This window comes from Tamandua tetradactyla, chromosome 5 (assembly GCF_023851605.1).
Source record: "Tamandua tetradactyla isolate mTamTet1 chromosome 5, mTamTet1.pri, whole genome shotgun sequence".
Classification (NCBI taxonomy): Eukaryota; Metazoa; Chordata; class Mammalia; order Pilosa; family Myrmecophagidae; genus Tamandua; species Tamandua tetradactyla.
In genome coordinates, this window is record NC_135331.1 from 164,608,704 (window position 1) to 164,627,812 (window position 19,109).

A 19,109-nucleotide genomic window follows, 5' to 3' on the forward strand; every position below is an offset into this window, starting at 1 on the left:
GATCCTCAACTCCTATAAAGTGAGAGTGTGTGCAATCATGCAGCGAACACAAGACTCCTAATAAACCTGAGCCCTTCCTTGAGACGCAGACCGCGTTCCCTAATTTTCCTGGGACTTTGGGCAGTCACTCCCTCAGTTGTGGTCTCTGGCTTCTGCTTCCCTCTTCTCTTAGAATGACCTTCCTTCCTCTGGGCACTAATAAGTCCAAACCTTGTTGAGCCCAGTCAGGGGTCATAGGGAAATGATCCCGAATGATCAAGCTTACATATTGTCGATCTTGAAATACAGCTTGGTTAAATTTCACAAACTCTGTAGCACCCAAAACCTACACTTTATAACATGAAGTGTGAGAGCAAAGTTCCCCAGCCTTTGTTGGAGAGATGATCTGCAGTCCAGTGATTAGAGAGGAGGGGAACCTGGACATTTCTGCCCCGTGCAGCACAGTGGGAGATAGCTGCTGGCCTTCGAGCTGCATAGAACCCATCAAGATGCTCAAGAAGATGGAGGTGTTAAGGGAGTGGTGACTGCCTGGGCAGGGTGTCCAGACCGGGAAGTGTTACTCTGTTTTCACAAAAGCACTGCTAAAAAGAATGGTTTTGTGTTGTTGGGCAGCCACTAGATGGCAGAGTTTCTGCATTAAAATTATTCGTTTGCTAGTGCTAAATAATTTATTGATGAGGATTGCATTAATGATGTATTAATGATAATTAATTATTCTTTATATAGTTAAAACTCTGAGGATTTTTGGATTTTTAAAATTTGAATGAGCATACAGAATTTTATTCATTTCCCCAGCCAACTGGGTATTTTGTCATCATGAAACACATCTGCAGAGTATTTAAGATTAGTCCCAGAATAAGTCAAGTGGATTCTGTACTCCCCACTGTGCTAGTAATTAGCCACATGACCTTGAACAATGAATGTCCCTGGGCCTCTGAGGACTCATCTTTAAAATGAGATGGTTGGATCACTAGATGATTTCTAAGGGATCTACCAACTCAGGCATTCTCACTTCTGTATCATTTCATTTCTGATCCTGATAAATATAGTAGCTCCAAGTGCCATCCACATGACCCCTAGTAAGTTAGTATTCAGAGAATGCCAACTGACATTCATATGCACAATTATATTAGCTGATACTTAGTAAGTAAGCACTTATCTGTGCCAATTCAAGCTAAGCATTTTATGAGTTCCTCACTTAATCCTCATGAAAATTCTATTGTTATCCCCATTTTGCAGGTGAGGAAACTGAGACTTATAGGAATTAAATAACTAGCCCAAGATCATACAGGTAATGGCCAGGCTGATTTAACTCCCAAGTCTATGTGTATGCCATTGCTATATTTCATCTTTTACTCAGATGAGAAAAATATAAATTTGAAGACAACACTGCTTCTGAAAGAAAAGCTTATTTCTTAACTCCAAAAGGAACTTTGCGTTCCCTAAGGGAAATAGATTTTTGTTTTTTTCTGGAGAGTGACATGACTTATACACAGCCTGTTATTAGATGCCTCGTCATGAGCCTCAGCACAAAAATCCTGGCCTCTGATTCCATGCAGTAACAGAAGGTGCCACACTCATATGGTTTCCCTGGCCCTGCTTTCTTCACCTCTGAAATGAGGGGACCAGGTAATTACTAGGTGTCTTTCCAGGTCTAGAATTATTTGATGGCATGTGTCTGCAGTCAGATACAGGGTCTAATATTAGCAGGATAGAGGTTGCACAGTAAATGCTAGCTCAACCATTTAGCAGTTGTAGCAAAGAAATATTATGCATATTATTTATTAGCGCTGTGTGTTAATAAGTTAAACGTTTTCTCCCTTCATGGCCAGGAAACTTATGTAATCATTATAACTAATGCCTTAATTCAGAAGAGTGGTTCTAATACCCGGTGTTCTAAGCTCTCTTAAGGGAATAACTCACTGCAGTTGAAGGTGCCTTTTAGCTGCTTTCAAATCACAACTCCCACGCTCAGTAAAACATGCTCACAATTCTCTGGGTAGACAACAGATGGCAGTACAGCATTGGTTTATATTTTACTGACAAAACTAAGCCTTCACTTTTATATATTTTTATTATTTTACAGGTACATTATCTCTGGAGCAAAACTTGTCAGATAAGTAGACTCATGTTGGGCTACACATATCTCATATTGGGTTGCACATATCTCATATTGGGCTACACACAGCAGAGTGCTCAAGGAAGAACTAAGAATGGGGTGGACCAACATTAGGGAAAACCAGAGGTTGGTTTAGAGGAAGCAGATCCTTCAGTGTTACTTAAGGCCTTAGGAGAGTCCTTAGCCCTGAAATTTTGGAAAAGTAAGATATTTTGTTTTGTTTTTCTTAAAGAGGGCCCTCCAAATTATGTTATCTTCAGGCTTCACTAAGCTTAAATTTGTCTGGGAAATACCCATGTAGCTCTTTTAAACTGGTATAGGGAATACAGTATTCCCATTATTAATTTTATTGCCAACTTAATATCTAGGGAGATTTTTCTGAGTCATATAAAAAGGAAACATAAAGAACAATGGAATGAACTGGCAAGTATTTTACTTATTCATAAGTCTGGAATAACACTAACTCTTCCACTTCTCGCTACACAATGTCTGTGCTAAAAAAGGGGAAACGCAGAAGATTATAATAAGCAAATTCATAAATTAACCTTTGTTTAGACTTTGGAACAATAAGGCAGGGTTTAGGGGATTTTATTTATTTATTTATTTACCTATTATTATTTGATTATTGTTATTATTCCTTATTCCAAGGGGTTGCTGTCCTTAATAAGTGAATGGTAGTGACTATTCGCAAAGGAAACCATATTTCTATATATAAATCTTAAATTTCTCACCATGGAGCAAAGCTGGGCCTTTCTTATAAATGCCTACAGCCTACTCATCAGGAGTTAAAATAAAATTTACTCACTGGAAAAGAAAAGTTAACAAACTTTCCAATTAATCTGTTGCAAATCTTTATTGAGGTTGGCTTTGAGGCTGGGAAGACTTACCTTTTTCTAGCTCATATGCAACTGCTATTCAGAATTGAAAATATTGATACCCACTACCTGAGCCCATGTGTCTCCTCAATCCTAATACATCCTGGAGGGCAGGGAGTGGGCTTGCTCATCTTTGTGTACTTTGAGGTATGATGTATAGTGGGTGATCTAAAAGTGTTTGCTGAAAAGAAGGGATACTAGTTAATTTAGGTCCCAGAGTTCCCCCAGCATAATTCCAAGTCTATCGTTTCTAATATATTGCCAAGGTCGTGTTTGGGGAGACAGATTTGCCCGATAAGTTTGCCATGAATAGAAGTTCTTCGACTCCAGAGAGGAAGTAGAAAATGCACATAGGATGGTTTGAGCATCTGGGGTTGAATGAGAAGCTGCCCTGGAGTTGAGCTCTGCCTGCGAAGCTCTCACGCCCCTCGCATCCTGTGGCCTCCTGCACCTCCCAACCCAAGTCCCGGAGCAGGTTATGGAATAAGGGCAGCTGGGGCCAGGTGCACAGGTGCAGCACTACCTGAATCTGGGTCACAAGGAAAGGGAAGTCAGCCAACGCCTCATCCTCCTCCTCCCTCCAAGGCAGGTCAGACGTTACTGGGTGTACCACAAGCAGCATTTCCAGTTTTAGAATTATGGGTGAAGCAAGGACTGTCTCACAAACTACCTGTAATAGTTCTCATCTTCCTCTGACCATTGACAGACTAAACCTTCCCTCCGGTGCCATCTGCATCCTTTCATCGGATTCCAAGCATGTAATGCTGACTTTGGACAGCATGCGACGTCTTGTTAGTTTCTCCCCAAGTCAGCAGGACAAACAGGCCTCCTGAGTTCAGCATATATAAGGCCAAGATCGTGAAAGTTTCTGCTTTGATAAACTCAAATTCAATCATGATTATCTATCACCTCTAGCTCTAACAGTGTTTGTAATAAGTGTAGGGGACAAGGTTCAAGACAAACTCAGAGAGGTGATGACACGCACCAACAGCTCTTTGCATCTACTTTACCTACTTCTTCCTTCCTAATGGGACCCCACTTTTTTTCAGGTGCCCATCCTCTGCGCAGGGATGTCCTTTCGGCCCCAGCCTCAAGGGAGTAGGTCGGGGGTTGGCCTAGGTATGGGCCTGAGGCATGAGGAGAAGTCTGCTGGGAGGCTCCTCGGGAAGGTTTCCTCCCTTCTAAGAGAGATGAACAGGAAGCGATGGTCTTTTTGTCCCCTGGAATTATCATGCTTAAGATGGGAAATGTAGCAGCCATCTCGCGACGTTTGGGCACTATCCCTAAGACAAAGCCAGTGCCCTGGTTTTGGCAGCAGAAGGATGAAGAGCCTGGGTCCTTAATGACTGTATAAACTGAGTAAGCCAGCTGATCCCACCCCCTCCTGTTTTATAGCAATGATGAATTAACATTTTCGATTAGGTTTCTGTGAGTTAGACTTTGTTGTTTACAGGCTAAAGGGTCCTATACCATATGTAGGGATTCGATCATAAGGAAAACATATAAAGAGTGCCCTTTCCAGCTTTTAATAACATAATATGTAATTATCTAGTAGGAAGAGAGCTCCTTTTTTGGATGCCCACCTCCAAAAATATAAACCTTAAGAAAAACATTTAGATCACTTTTATCTCCTAACTCTCTTGAGTCATTCAATAGGCACGTATGTTTTTCTCCAGAAAGGAAAAATAGTAGGGGCAGCAGATTTCCTCTGCATTTATTTTTGCAATGTATAAGGCTGCTGTGATTGGAATAAGTTTGCAATTCCTGGTGGGTTTGTCTTCTCTTGCTTGCTGCTCCTCTTGGCTTATGTGTGGGTAAGATGGACACAGTGGCTTAGAGTCTGTGGCACAATTAGTAAAAAACATTTTACTTGATGCAAAGATACAGCCACAGTAGGAATATAACACCTTCCCACCTTTTAGACACTTCTTAGTTGTTGTTTAAATTCTCCTAAACCATTCATGGTTCTCTATCCTTACATATATACTGTCTTTATATTCCTAAGAGATTTGCCTCAAAGACTAACTTTAGCACATTCTCTCAGAGGAAATGTGTTTTAATAAATGCTTATATATATGGCATAAAATGTTGCAGGAAGGAAGCTGTTAATGGTGGTTACTTCTGCAAAGTGAAATTACATGGGGAGTTTGAGAGAGATTCTTTTTCATTTCAATTGTTTTCTATATTTATTTTTAATGTGCATTATTACTTTTATAGTACAAAACTGAGGAAAGGTAAAAATATAATTCTGATAATATACTTTCCTATTTTTATAATGCAACAGAATGGTGTTTTTTAAAGTAGAGATATAAGTCATAGAGTTATTCAAATTATACCCACATTCATCTCTCTTGCTGATGTTGCCACATTGATTTATTTCTCTCTTCCTCTCTAAAATGTTAGTACTTTGCCCTACTTATCTATTTTTGTGTGTGTGTATTGAAGACTCCTACTATTATTGTTGAAACATCTATTGCTCCCTTCATTTTTGCCAATGTCTGTCTCATGTACTTTGGAGCTCCTTGATTGGGAGTATAAACATTTATGATTTTATATCTTCTTGGTGAATTGACCCTTTAATTAGTATATAGTGTCCTTCTTTGTCTCTTATGACATTTTTACATTTAAAGTCTATTTTGTCCGATATTATTATAGCTACTCTTGCTTTCTTTTGGTTACAACTTGCTTGGAAAATGTTTTTCCATCCTTTCACTATCAATCTATTTGTATCCTTGTATCTAAGATGAGTCTCTTGTAAGCAGCATATAGCTGCATTATATTTCTTAATCCAGTCTGCCGATCTATAACTTTGAATTGATAAATTTAGTCTGTTAACATTCAAAGTTATTAATGAAAAGGGGTTTCTTGAATCCACCATCTTATCTTTTTTGTTTGTCAGATCTATATATTCTTTTCCCTCTTTTTCTTTGCATTATTTAAATTACCCTTACTGGTACTCTTCAATTCTGTGCCTTCCTCCAGACCTCCCTCTCCTGTCTTTTTTTTTTTTCCATCCAGCAGAACTTCCTTTAGTATTTCTTGTAGGGCTGGTCTCTTGTTGACAAGCTCTTCCAGGACTTCTTTGTGAAAACTTTAATCTCTCCCTCAATTTTGAAGGATAGTTTGGCTGGTTACAGAATTCTTGGCTGGAAGTCTTTCTCTTTCAGGATCTTGGATATATCATACCACTGCCTTCTTGCCTACAGGGTGCTAGTTGAGTAGTCTGAAGTCAGTCTTACCTGGTTTCCTGTGTTTGTAATCGATTGATTTTTTTCTTGCTGCTTTCAGGTTTTTCTGCTTCTCTTCAACATTTGACAGACTGATTAGTATGTGCCTTGGGGAAGGCCTATTTGGATTTATTCTGTATGGAGTTGGTTGGGCTTCTTTGACTTGTATATTTATGTCCTTTGTGAGGGTTGGGAAGTTTTCCCCCATTATACCCTCAACCACTCTTCCTAGCCCTTTACTCCTCTCTTCTCCTTCTGAGACACCGATGATTCTTATATTTGTGTGCTTTGTTTTATCTGTCATTTCCCTGAGATCCAATTCCAATTTTCCTATATTTTTGCTATTTATTGTTTTGAGTCTCTGAAGTCAGTTATCCCAGCATCTATATCACGTATTCTTTCTGCTGTCTCTTCAAATCTGCTCTTGTTTGCCTCTAGTATGTTTTTTATTTGGTAGCAGAGTCTTTAATCTCTGTGATATCAGCTATTTTTCTATTTAAAAGTTCCTGTTTATGCTCTTCTACTGTCTTCTTGATCTCCTTTATGTCATTTGCTATCCCACTTATTTTATTAAATAGAGTTATATGAACATCTTTGATTACTTTTGTCTCCTCTGATGTTTTAGTTTGGTCATTAGGCAGGGCTAAATCTGTCTGCATTGGGATATGCTTAGTGATCTGTTTTTGTCGCATGTAAATATCTTGATTGATTTACTTTGGGAATTGATTCCTTTCAGTAGTCTGAGGCCTTGTGTTTGTGGGATGGATGTGTAGCAGGGAGCAGGGTGTGGGGTGGGGCACAACAGTGTGCTGATTTGTTTCAGGGCAGGTATAGGTGCAGTTTGGGGATGTTAAGCTGATGCTTGTGAAGATGGGTGCCCAGTGGCCAGGGAGGATGTAGCTGTGTGTATGCACCTGATCTGGGGGAGGCGTAACCCTGGTGTGCACTGCTTGAGGGTACAGGGCCCTTGGCATGCATACTTAGAGCTATGGCAGCAGGTCGGCATTATGCCTCAGTTTGTTGGGAACAGATGTGCCCCGGCTGCGCAGGTCAGCACTTTCTCAGAGCTGGAAAGTATGCCCTATTTATCTTTTTATCCCTCAGACATTTAGAAACTCCACTAAAGCTTCTATTTCTTCTGTGAAGAAGTACTTTGAGTACCAGGTTGCTCTCATATTTCTGCTGCCCTGTCCCCAGTCAGTCTTCTTAGCCTAATGCCACTCATGGTCCCAGGGTGGCCGTCGTAGTCATCAAACGCAGGATATGACACTGCCCTGTGGAGAAGTGGAACCATTTCTTTCTGAAAATCTCCTTTTCAGAGGGAGAGAGACCTTCCCCTGATTCCTTCAGCAATCCTTCTCACATTTTATTGGTCAGAATTGCACCAGAAAAATAAGGGCATGGTACTAATATATGTTAGAGGGGCACAGAAACTGTTAGCAGTGTGGTAATATTAGTAAGAGAGAGATGTGTATGGGTACGCGCCTACCTCATCTACTCACAAGAGGAATGGTTCCTCCATGATTAGACCCATCATGACTGACTACTCGGGGCTGGAAGCAACATCCTCTAAGACACATGGAGGCTGTGTGTTGGGGGCAGGTGGGTGGGTAGAGGAAATGAATAAAGGAAATGGTTTTGGGGTAGACAACCACCAGAATAGGCTAGAACATTCTGCCTTCATTGGTCGTCTCTATTCTTTCTTTCTTTTTTGGGCGGTGGGGGCTGGGAGCGGGGCATGGGCAGGCTCTGGGAATCTAACCCTGGTCTCTGGCATGGCAGGTGAGAATTCTGCCACTGAGCCATCGTTGCACTGCCCCATCTCTATTCTTTTTAAGTCTAGTAAATATTATAATTATGGGAGCAGTTCCCTTTTCCTGACATAATCTAGATCCCTCCCCTAACTGAGATTTAATTCCCACTTTACTTCCAAGATAGAGGAAACTTACAAATTTCTTTTTGGCATTTCTAAAGAGTAATGATATCCGAGCAACCAATAAATCATAAAATGAAACTGGATTGCTTTCATGCCAGAATCTGTTTATCTATCTAGGTAATTATATACCTATCTGTAATTTGTTTTCTAGGCTTAGTTTAAAAAAAAAAAAAAGACTTCACCTGTTAGTCACAAGGTGAAGTCTTCAAGGATTAATTATATATGTGTTATGAAAGTACCAAAACCTACAATATTGAGTAGGGTTTTGAAGAATGGTTCATTATTTTGACTGACTGGAAATATGCATGGAGAAATATGCCTTTGGGTGTCTTGAGTTTTCAGCTTTCTTGATCACATATGGACACAACTGTGTTTCCACTCTTTACAGAACTTTGGAGGTAGCGGATGGAAGTCATGATGCTCAAGAATCAAAAGAATATACGTTGCACTTTGGGCAATCCCAGTGCTTTCACACCACCAGCGAGGTGCATGATCTTTTACCTACAGAATGTGGGACATTTAAAAAGGTAATACTTCATTTCCAATATTCGGCTCCCAGGAATAAACACTTTAAAGAATTAAAGTTCTTTCAGATGATCCCTGACTGATTGAAAAGCACATGCATAGAAACCATTTAAAGGACAAAAAGAGTATTAAATAATATATAGTGAGTCTCAATGGATGAGCTTGAAGCTTTGCTCTTTGCTGCCTTCAGGTATTTTTCCTTATTGCCCTGGGTGGCTTTTATCTGCTTTTTTCCCTTTTAAACAGGCCGTGCTTTAACTCAATGCAAGGTAACATGGCATCAATGGTTGGAATTAGTGGTTCTTTCCTATAAAAAGCATCTTTGATACTTCCTACTGAAAAGCATTTAGACTTCTTTTTATTATGTAAGTAGTTACTTCTTGATATCTAGGTGTTTGCACCGAAAGGTTCTGACTTAATTATATTGCCTTAAAAGAAGAGTTTTTCCCAACGTGGGAGATAGAGAAGCTTCTCATTCACTGCATTCATTCTTTCGTGAAAGGTCATTGCTCATGTGTTTACTTGTTTGCGGGATAGGAAAGCAGAAGGATGTCTTTACTGCAAGAAATGGTTTAACTGCCAGGCCTTGAAAGTTACATAATACATTTTTTGTTCCAACTCATTAAAAGATCAGTAAGGGTTAGTAATGAAAGATATTTTGTCATGAGATAAATCCCTCCTACAAAAGAAATTTGATTTAATAATGCTATATCTTAAAAACCAGAAAGTTACTTTCAGATAGAAAGGAATAGGAAAAAAGCTCATATTTTTCTCATCAGCTCATATTTTATATCAGAACATGACAAAAGTAGGTAGGGACAGTCATCACAGACTGCGTCCTAATTCAGCATAGCCTGGTATCAATCAGAGTACCAGAAATTTAAAATTAACTTTCATAAAATGTTGAAATAAAAAATAAAATTAAAAAAATTAAATAACCTGACACTGTACTTTATACTTGCTTTCAAATTGGGTTCACGTTTTGAACCCAAGAAACTTGGGTCTATGGTCCACTTGTGGATCTGCCTGATCTCGCTTTCTCTCTCTCTCTTCTCTCCCTTTTGCTCTCTTTTCTTATAAGAAATGTTTATAACTTGAAACAAAACCTGATAACTCTAGTCACAGGCCATAACTGGAGATCAAATTATGTTCCCAACATTTATCCTTTAATAATTCTGCAAGTGCAATGCAATTAAATATTCTATGATGTATGTTTATGTCTAGGAAATAACTTGTGGCAACTTTCAGAGTCGAGGCAAAAAAAGGAATTCCCTGTGGGAGATAGCAAAGAAGGGTCTGTGGGGGCTCTCTCCCTTGGTTTGCAGTCTAGTCACCAGATGCTGTAGTTCAAAGATAGTGTCTTTTTTCACAGTACTGATGGCCCATCTAGACATGTTCTTTAGGCCCTTGCTCACCCACCAACCCCAGGCTGTAGCCATGAGGCCCTGGGCATTGGGTAACCCCAGGAGAGGCCCTGAGGCCAAGCCAGAGACACCAATACTGGGAGGCCTGGCAGTGGAAGGAGGCCAATTAATACCCATGGGCAAGGCAAGGGTGTGGAACCAGAGGCAAAGGAACTAGGACACCAGGATGGAAAGGATCCAGAGCAGATCGAAGGGCAGAAACTCAAAGCAGGGAGCAAGCAGAGGCAAAGTGTTTCTCTGGCTATACTTGCTCCAAATGTCACCTGGAAGTGGTCGGCCAGGTAGCACCTCTATTCTCCACACTGCCCCATACTCTCCCTCTCAGAGATGGTCAGAATACCAACAGAAGACTCCAGGGTCAACTTCAGGATCTGCCTAATCTTTCTTTTCCTCTCTCCTCTCTCCCATTCTTTCATCCTATCTTTCCCTCTCCCTCACCTGTCCTCTCCTTGTTCTTTCCTACTGTTGATCCCTGCAGCTCTCACTCTTTTAATCTTCCCCATTCTACACATCCTACCAGGGCTGGGATAAGGGAAGAGGCAGGGTATAGGCTTTCTCTTCCTCCTTGAAAGGTTATAAACTCATGTCTTTTGAGATCATGGCTGAGAGGCAAATGGACTATTAGCTCAGAAGTGCAAGGTGCCCCCACATCCCCACCATTATCACCACCATTTCCCTCCACCTAGATTCTCAGTAGTTTGTACCTACAGTCCCAGAATTCAAGGCACCTTCCATACCTTCCAAATTACCCCTCTCTTAGTTCACCCTGCCCAATAAGCCTGTTCCCCCCACCCCCCAGGGAGATTCAGCAGATTTACTGAGGTAATTATATCAGGATTATCTTTGGTTTTCTTTTCTAGGCAAAAGGCTGTACATTCTTTTTAAGTTCCTAGAGTTGATTTAGCCCTCTGAATTATAGCTATTTATTTAAACTAATGCTTAAGTGTTTATTTACTAAGCAATTTACATTTCCCCAAAGAGCCAATAACTATGTTACTATATTTACTTGTTGCTAATTTTAACATGGTATAGAACATCCCTTAAAGCTGGCAATACTATATTGAATCCTACAATTAAAATAAGAAAACATTTACTATACCTGCTTTTGTAAACAGAAATATGGATTTATAATTACAAGATAATATTGGCTCCCAAACACATATTTTCATCAATTAGGAAAAAAAGTAACTACTAATAGCAACAGAATATTACTATAATTTAAATCTTAGATGGTAAAAATCTCCAGGGATTTTGCATTTATTCAATCCAAAACAATTTCTCCTTCAAATGTCTGTGTAAAATCATTAGTCAGTTTTGGAGAAGATATGTTTACTTGAAATATTTATATTTCTAACAGACTATTTTTCCATATGAGAGAAAAGCATAAGGAAGTGGTATGATTAAATGAAAACAGCTACATTATGAATCATATGTGACAAACATGAATTTAATAACTTTCTATGCAAATGAGAGGATTCATATTATTATTGTGTATTTATTTTACCATATCTACTTATATTTATTATACTATATTTACTGCTTACTTCATTTTGGGAATGAAAATGTCTTCATTCCAAGATATGGAGATATTTTGGGGGACATGAAGGAACATCCTTTATTAATTAAAGCATTTCTTTAGAAAAAATAGGATAGTGAGCAAAGTACTATTAATTAAAATGATCATCTTCAAGAAGGGCAATTAACTTAGAATTTCAGTGATTTTTAGTACAAAATCTATTAGCTCCTCTTCAATGCTAATCACTTATTTTGATCTAGAAAAAATTACGTGTGACTATTGTGATTATAAGTGAAATGGACATTTTTCAATCATTCTGGAGCAAAGTTTGAGTAAGTAAAATGGAATACATATGTGTATTATTTGGTTAATTCAAGCAAAGAACTGTTTTTGCTTTAACTATTGGGATTCTTTCCTTCTCAAACTGGATAAAGCCTATATTTCCCATCATGTATAAATGCATATGTGCATGTGCAAGCATGCATGTGTACATGTGTGTGCGTGAGCTTTTGGTTTTGGATGTAATGAATTTTTCTTGGGAAGTTGTCAACTTAACCAATAGCATATGAGGAATGAGTAAGTTAACTCCCTGTTCTCACAGATATGCATGACTTCTGTACAATATTCTGTAGAAGGTATTTTAATTTTTAATGCCCAGCTCAGAAACATCAAATGCTTTTCCATTCAATCTAATACTTCTGGATTCCTACTAAAAAAGGAATATATTAAGAGCACAGAAAAGTTGTTTATTAAAGGAAATCTCTGAAGAAGAATAAGGGAGAAAGTGTACACATTAAGAAGTTATGTAGATCTTTAATTATAATAAACTACATTTTCATATTTTCACAGCAGTATAAAACACAGTCACTTGCAGAACTAGTTCAGATTACTTTAATACCAGACACATTTTAGTCCTCTACATAAGTGTTTGGAAGTTACTTCTGTTTATATGAAATGAAGTTATTTAGACTTTTCTACAGCAGTATTGCACATCAGGAAGGCCAAGAGAAACAAAAAATCAAGGAATGAAGTTTCCCCAAAACTTCAGTATAACAAGAGCATCAACAGTTGAGTCCATATACATGGATGGGTTTCTCTGCTATAGGAGATCCAAGTAGAATAAGGAATGGAGTTGTGTAAAAAGATTTCTTGAGGGGAAGATGACATCATGTATGCATTTAGTTTTCTGCCCCTTCTGCTACATTGCATTCTTCTCCTGCAGTATCTGATGTCCATAATGTTAGGTTATCTCTAAGCAACTGCATGATAAGGATGCAGTCTTTGTGTGAGTCTACATTCGTTATCAAGTTCTGTGATGGCCTAACAAAAGCCATTTTAGCCAGCATACAGGCAAGCTCTGGGTTTTTATGGATCTCATAATAAAATACAGAAAAGTTAAGAGCCGGCCCTAGGCGAACTGAGTGCGTGGTTTGTATCTCCTCCTTATTGATATCAAATGCCTCCCGACAAGCTCCTTGAGAATGATCTATTGTTTTCGATTATCACGCAAGGTACCGGATGTGATCTCCCTCCATTTTCAGACAGACATCAATCCCTTAATTAGCTCCATTGGCTAATAAATAACAATTCCAGGACCGTGGTACAGATGGTTGTCAGATGCAAATCCACTTTCTCCCAATAGTCCTTAATGAGCTTCAACTTCTTGTTAAAAGGGCTGGTTTTAGGCTCGATGGAGAAACGTGCGCCCCTGACCATTCTTATAGGCCACCGAGAGCAGGCTGAGCTCCTCCTTGAACAGCTCAACCCCCTGCTCTGACCTACCGTTCACGCAAATGGCCAAGGCGTGGCAATGCTTGGCCTGCTCCACTAGCTGTGCGTTCTGGATGGCGCGTGCGGGAGGATGGGTGGCGGATGGGTGGCAGCTGAAGGAGGGATGCTCCAACCAAGCCACTGAGGGCGGTGAGAGGTGACCCGGATCCGGAAGCGGCCTCCTCCAAAGACTTCCGGGTGCCTTTGGATGTGCGTCTCACCGCTTTGATCTGTTCTGGGCCCGAGCGCAGGCTCGTCCTCTGTTATGGGCTTTTCAAAAGGGAAAATAAGCACCCTCTCCCCATAAAGCAACTATGGTATACAGAGGAGAGGAAAGCTCGCCAAATCAGTGTTCCACTCTTCAGAAGTCAGTTGTACAAATCTTGCTTCTTGGCAGTGCCGCATCATTCAAGAGCCATCCGTGAATCTGTAATCTCACTGCTACCAAGTCGTCTAAAATAGGCAGGTATTTTACTATCCCTGAGATGGTTCTACCACAGTCACTTTTGGCAGCATTTTCCTGACTCAGTTAATCTTATAATTGTCTAGGTGGAGTATTTTCCAGTTTTCAGCCTGGTTATTCTAGTTTTGTCAATAAGTACAATTCCATTCAACAAGCATTCATTGAGGTAGCAGAGAGGAAAACATGCTTTCTAATACTTTCATTTCTATGTTTCCCAGGTGGTTGGCCATTTTGAAAGGTAATGTATCCTTCTATCCCATTACCCTTTTCACTCCCATTATTTCTCTTCTCCCTTTTCTTCTTTTTCTCAATCTGCTACTCCACAGTAGGCCCACCCATTTTCCCCTAAATACCCAATCCCCAGCCTCACCTTGTTTCTTAGACCTGACCAAGCTCACAATACAAAAAGCTCAAGGGGCTGTAGCCTCCTTCACCCCCACCCCAGCCTTCCCCACCCCACAGGACATAGTGTTGTATCTCGTTCATTGTTGGGCTGGCTTAGGATCCAGTATGTTGCTCACTGGACTCCCACGTTGTGTCTCAAGTTACCCTGGTTGCTAATCACACCAAGGACTGTTCTAAAACCATCCTGTAAGAGTTGGTCTCCTGAAATCCTGAAGTCCAATCCCCCAACTCCAGTTCTGAGACTAGGGCATTTACTAAGGTTAGACTTTCCTTAGAGAATTTAAGAGTACCATTCATCTGGACACTCTCTCACTACATTCTACCTTCTTTTTGGGACTTCATTGGAAATTGGCCATGTTATCTGGTGTGATTAGACACTGCAGAGCCCTTAGACCTTCCTAGTACCAAATCTCTGCTTTCATCATCAGTCAGGTATCTCCATCATTTCCTGTCTTACATAGGAAGGTCTTGTACCCTTGCTCTCTGTATGGCAGGCGTCTCTCCAAGGTTTATCAGTGAATCTCCAAAGAAGATAGAATCTTTGTTATTCATGGAATTTTTTTGAAAACATATAACTTTTCTTTTGTATTATACATTGTGAATTTCATCAAACTTGTATTTTGATTATAATTTCTTTCCTTCAAATTTTCGCATTTCCTTAAGGTTGCATGTGTGTATGAGTGTGTATTTAGTAAGTGAGACCTCTGCTAGATCCTTTTAACTTGAAAATGTTTAACAATCACATCCTGGTTATGTATTCCTAACATACCTAACCAAGCTAATTTTAAATCAATATTAAAGAATTGTACTGCTTTCTGATATCTTACCATTTAGTTTAAGGAAAAAATTTAGATGGATTGGTTGATATCAGAATTGAAAATGTTTGTAATTATCATGAAATATGGGAGAGAAACTGAAATATTTTATTTAAAAGATTAGAGCAACAATTAATTTATATACACAATGTGAGATTTCAAAATATATAAATCTATAGGGTTGTCATCAGTTTTTGTCTATTCATTTTAAAGTCAATCCTTACAATTAGCATTCTTCCAGTACTCTTATTAAGGAAACCATCTGACTATGGAAAGTTCACGATTGGATAACAGTTTCTGTTTTCAAAGTTTTGTTCCAAAGATGTTTTTAAGATGACTTGGAGTTTGAAATGTATCTCCCCATAAAAAGGGTGTTATAATGTTAAATCCATATCTTTGCATTCAGAAATCCATTTAACTTTTATTTAACTAAGATACTTGACTAGATTTAACTTTTCTCCCCAGATAGCCTAATATTTTTGGATTTCTTATCTTGATCAATGATATAAACCATACCCATGTCACTCAAGCTAAAAATTTGAGAGACATCTTCAAATCCTCATTTACCCTCCAAATCACTAAGTTCTACTTCCTGAATAGTATTTATCTCTATTATTTTCTCTTTATCCTGAATTTCCCTGACTTTGATTCAGTTCACTGTTTCTCAGAGAGTCTTACAAATAGACTACCACCTCACCTTTAGTGGTGCATCTTTCTCCATCTAACTCATCCTCCACAAGAATACAAAATAATTTTTCTAAATTACAAATCAGATTCTAGACTTTCCAGTGCCCATTGACTGTAGGGTAAACTCCAAAGTACTCAGTAGGGCATTTGAACCTCTCTGCGAAGCAGTGCCTGCCTCATTCTCTGCCCTCATTTTCTTACCATACATCATGCTCCAGCCCTGAATATGGCAGATTCTCCTCACCCTTTTCTACATATCTGACTTGCAAAATTAATCTATGTTCTTCATTTCTTCTGAAAAACAGACAGATAGCCATGGCACAGTGAATGTGCATGGCCGATAGGAAATCCTACCCTTCTGCTCCCACCATTTGGGTTACAAGCTTTGCAAAAGTCACATACGTGTAACCAAATATGCTTAGGCCAGATTTTCTTGCTCCTTTGGTTATATCACTTAATATCCTATCTACTGATGAATATAAATGTGAAGAAAAAGAAAGTATTACGTCTACGAAAACAGAAAGTTTCAATAAAAGATAGATCACTAAATGTGTTGTAAGCCATGGATGAGAAAACTATAAAAATTGTGAAGAAGAAAATCACAAAAACTGAGGAGAATATGATGACCTTTCAAGCGTCTTTAGGTTCTGACTCCAATGACAGAAACTAAAGTGGGAGAACTATTTGGGGGTGTTATTTGTGCAAGAAAGACCATGTAGAACTCCAGTCAGAGGACCTCTGTTCATACAAAAGGCCTTCACCCTACATCAAACGATTGGAGTTTTCAGCATTTCCACTTCTATTCATCCTACAGAAGCTTGCAAATACATAAAATAAGATGTGAACAAGGAAATTAATTGCAGCATTGTCTGTAATGGCAAGTATTGAAAAGATCTCAAATGTTGATTATTATGGGACTGAGTAAACAAATTATGGTTTAATAATTTCCAGTAGTTTAGAAAATAACAATGAAATACAATGCAGCCATAATAAAGAGTGAAGAAACTCACTATGTGCTGACCTGTAAATCTGCATATAGATAGGGGGAAAAAATCAAGATATTACAACAGTTTGTATGACATTAAATTTTGTATAAAAAAGGGTGAGAGAATTAGAAGGTATATTTGTTTGTAGATGCATTAAGAAACTATAAAAAGATGCATAAGAAACTAATAATAATTACCTGTGATAGGGGAATGAATAAATGAACAGATAGGGGACACGCATAGGGTAGAGATATTGTACTATGTGTTTTTTCATATTTTGATTTCTTGGCTATGTGAAGGTATTGCCTATTCAAAAAAGTTCTGAAGATGGAGAGATAAATATATGTGATTTGTTATATTATGATTAAAGTTAAATGAAAATGGCTGAGGGATGTAATTTTTTATGATTTTGATTTTCTGTGAACTATACAGTCCTGATTCATTGTCTGAGAGGGTTACTACTACTTCCCAACTTTTTTTAATATGCCTTTACATGTAGTCTTTCCCATGCCTAGAAAGTCTTTCCATTTTCTGTCTACCTGCGAGCTTCTACTCCCTTAAAATCCTGCTCAACCATCTCTTTCATTGTGATCTCTGTCCCAGATGAAATTGTTCATTTTCCTCTTTGTGCCATCTTTTACCTGGATGTACCTCGAATTCAGCATTCACCACACTGATTCATAATACTTTTTCCTTTCTAAACTAGGAGGTCCTAAGGGTCAGAACTTATTTGCATCACTGAAAGAGTTTCTGGAAATTTTGCATGAATGAAATGCTGTATATTTGCAGTAAAAAAAAAAAAAAAAGTAGAAAACAATGCTGTTGCAATTGTGTAGCATTTCAGTTTTAATATGAGCTTAACTTTTGTTTAGGCTTTGGAAGGTAGTTAGGAAAGCTAACCAAATACATAAATAAATTCAGAAGCCACGTGTGGGCAGCAGAAAGAGAATGTGGCAGTTTCCAAGGCATGACTCACTCCTCGCTCTCCTCCAGCTCCTGTGCTCTCAAGGTAACAAGAGAGTATGGCTGCAGAGGGAACACTCCTTTATCTCCTAAAAAACCTGGTACTTTTGGCTGCAGCAAGAGCTTGCCTTTCCATGCAAATGAAGTTTCACAAGTCGACATTCTGTAGACACTGCTTTGGTATCCTTTATATACGAGAGGATACTGTATATCAATTGTTTTCCTCATATAAGCTAAATATGTAGTCTTACAAGAAAAAGATTGACCTATTTGTCATCAGCTTTGGAAAAGTCCAGGTTACTTACACCTATCTGTGATACTTTGCATTTGAAGGTATCAAGGTGAATAAAATGTAACAGGAAAGCTCAATGAATGATATGTTTTTCTTTCAACTCTAAGTATATATGCTGTCTTCCTTTGACGTAGTAACTGTGGGTGCTGTTTATTTACATATGTATAATAAACATGTAAGTATATATCAGCCTGTCCATTTCTAGATTAATCCAAACTAAAAGGTTTTGTCTGTTGGGGGTTAATTTTTTAGTGTAGTAATATTTTTATTATTTTTCTTCTAAACATTATATTTTCTACAAACAAATTCCAAAAGTACCAAAACACACAAAAAAGAATTTACAGTCTCTCGTCACACATAGAGGTAACTAGTTTCGGTGTACCCTTTCAGGCTTTTTCTCTTTGCATTTATATAAACAGAGTTATTGCATTTATGTATTTCCTACAAAAAATCATCATACATAACATATAATTCTCTAATTTGTGTTTTTCTAAGCAACCTTTGTAATGATCTTTACAAGTCAGTTTCTATAATCTTCCTCTTTTGAAATGTTGTGTAATATTCCAAGCAGCTAGAAGGAAAAATCTGAGATGGTGAAATAGCGGCCAGTGACAGACTCTGGGATCTGTTACAGAACAAATAATATTCACTTTGAAAATTATTACCTTTTTCTTTCATTGCTTTGTATATATGTTATATTTTAAAATAAAAATCTTAAAACTATATATATAATAAATGTATTCTCATACAGTTTACTGATCTCTATTTTGGGGACATTTAGGTTGTTTCCACTTTTTCCTTTTATAAACAGTGCTGTAACAGTATCCTTATGCCTCTGTCTGTAGTTTTTTTTTTTCTGTCCATATTTCTGTGGGATAAATTCCCTAAAAGTAGAATTATTAAATCAAAAGCACACATATTTTTGTTATAGATGCTATCAAATTGCTTATAAAAAGGTTTTATAAACTTACACTCCCAACCAACAGTGATTGAACGTGCCTATTTTCCTACCATTTCATGAACAACATATGTAATCAAGCATTTTCATCTTGCCAATCTATTGGAATCTCATTTAAATGTGTCGTTCTTCAATTAAGAGTGTAGTT

General features: G+C 38.3%; 1 protein-coding gene and 1 long non-coding RNA gene across 2 annotated transcripts in view; both read left to right on the forward strand.

Moving 5' to 3' along the window:
* The window catches only part of CRYBG1 (crystallin beta-gamma domain containing 1), a 226,531-nt gene that overhangs the window by 90,489 nt on the left and 116,933 nt on the right, over positions 1–19,109 (forward strand). The window contains exon 2 of the mRNA XM_077162543.1: positions 8,546–8,684. Coding sequence (XP_077018658.1) covers positions 8,546–8,684 — 139 coding nt within the window. The remainder of the gene's footprint in view (positions 1–8,545; positions 8,685–19,109) is intronic.
* On the forward strand, positions 13,398–18,080 carry LOC143685015 (uncharacterized). Its single transcript, XR_013176322.1, has 2 exons — positions 13,398–14,093; positions 17,742–18,080. It is a non-coding gene; the product is annotated as an uncharacterized LOC143685015 (long non-coding RNA).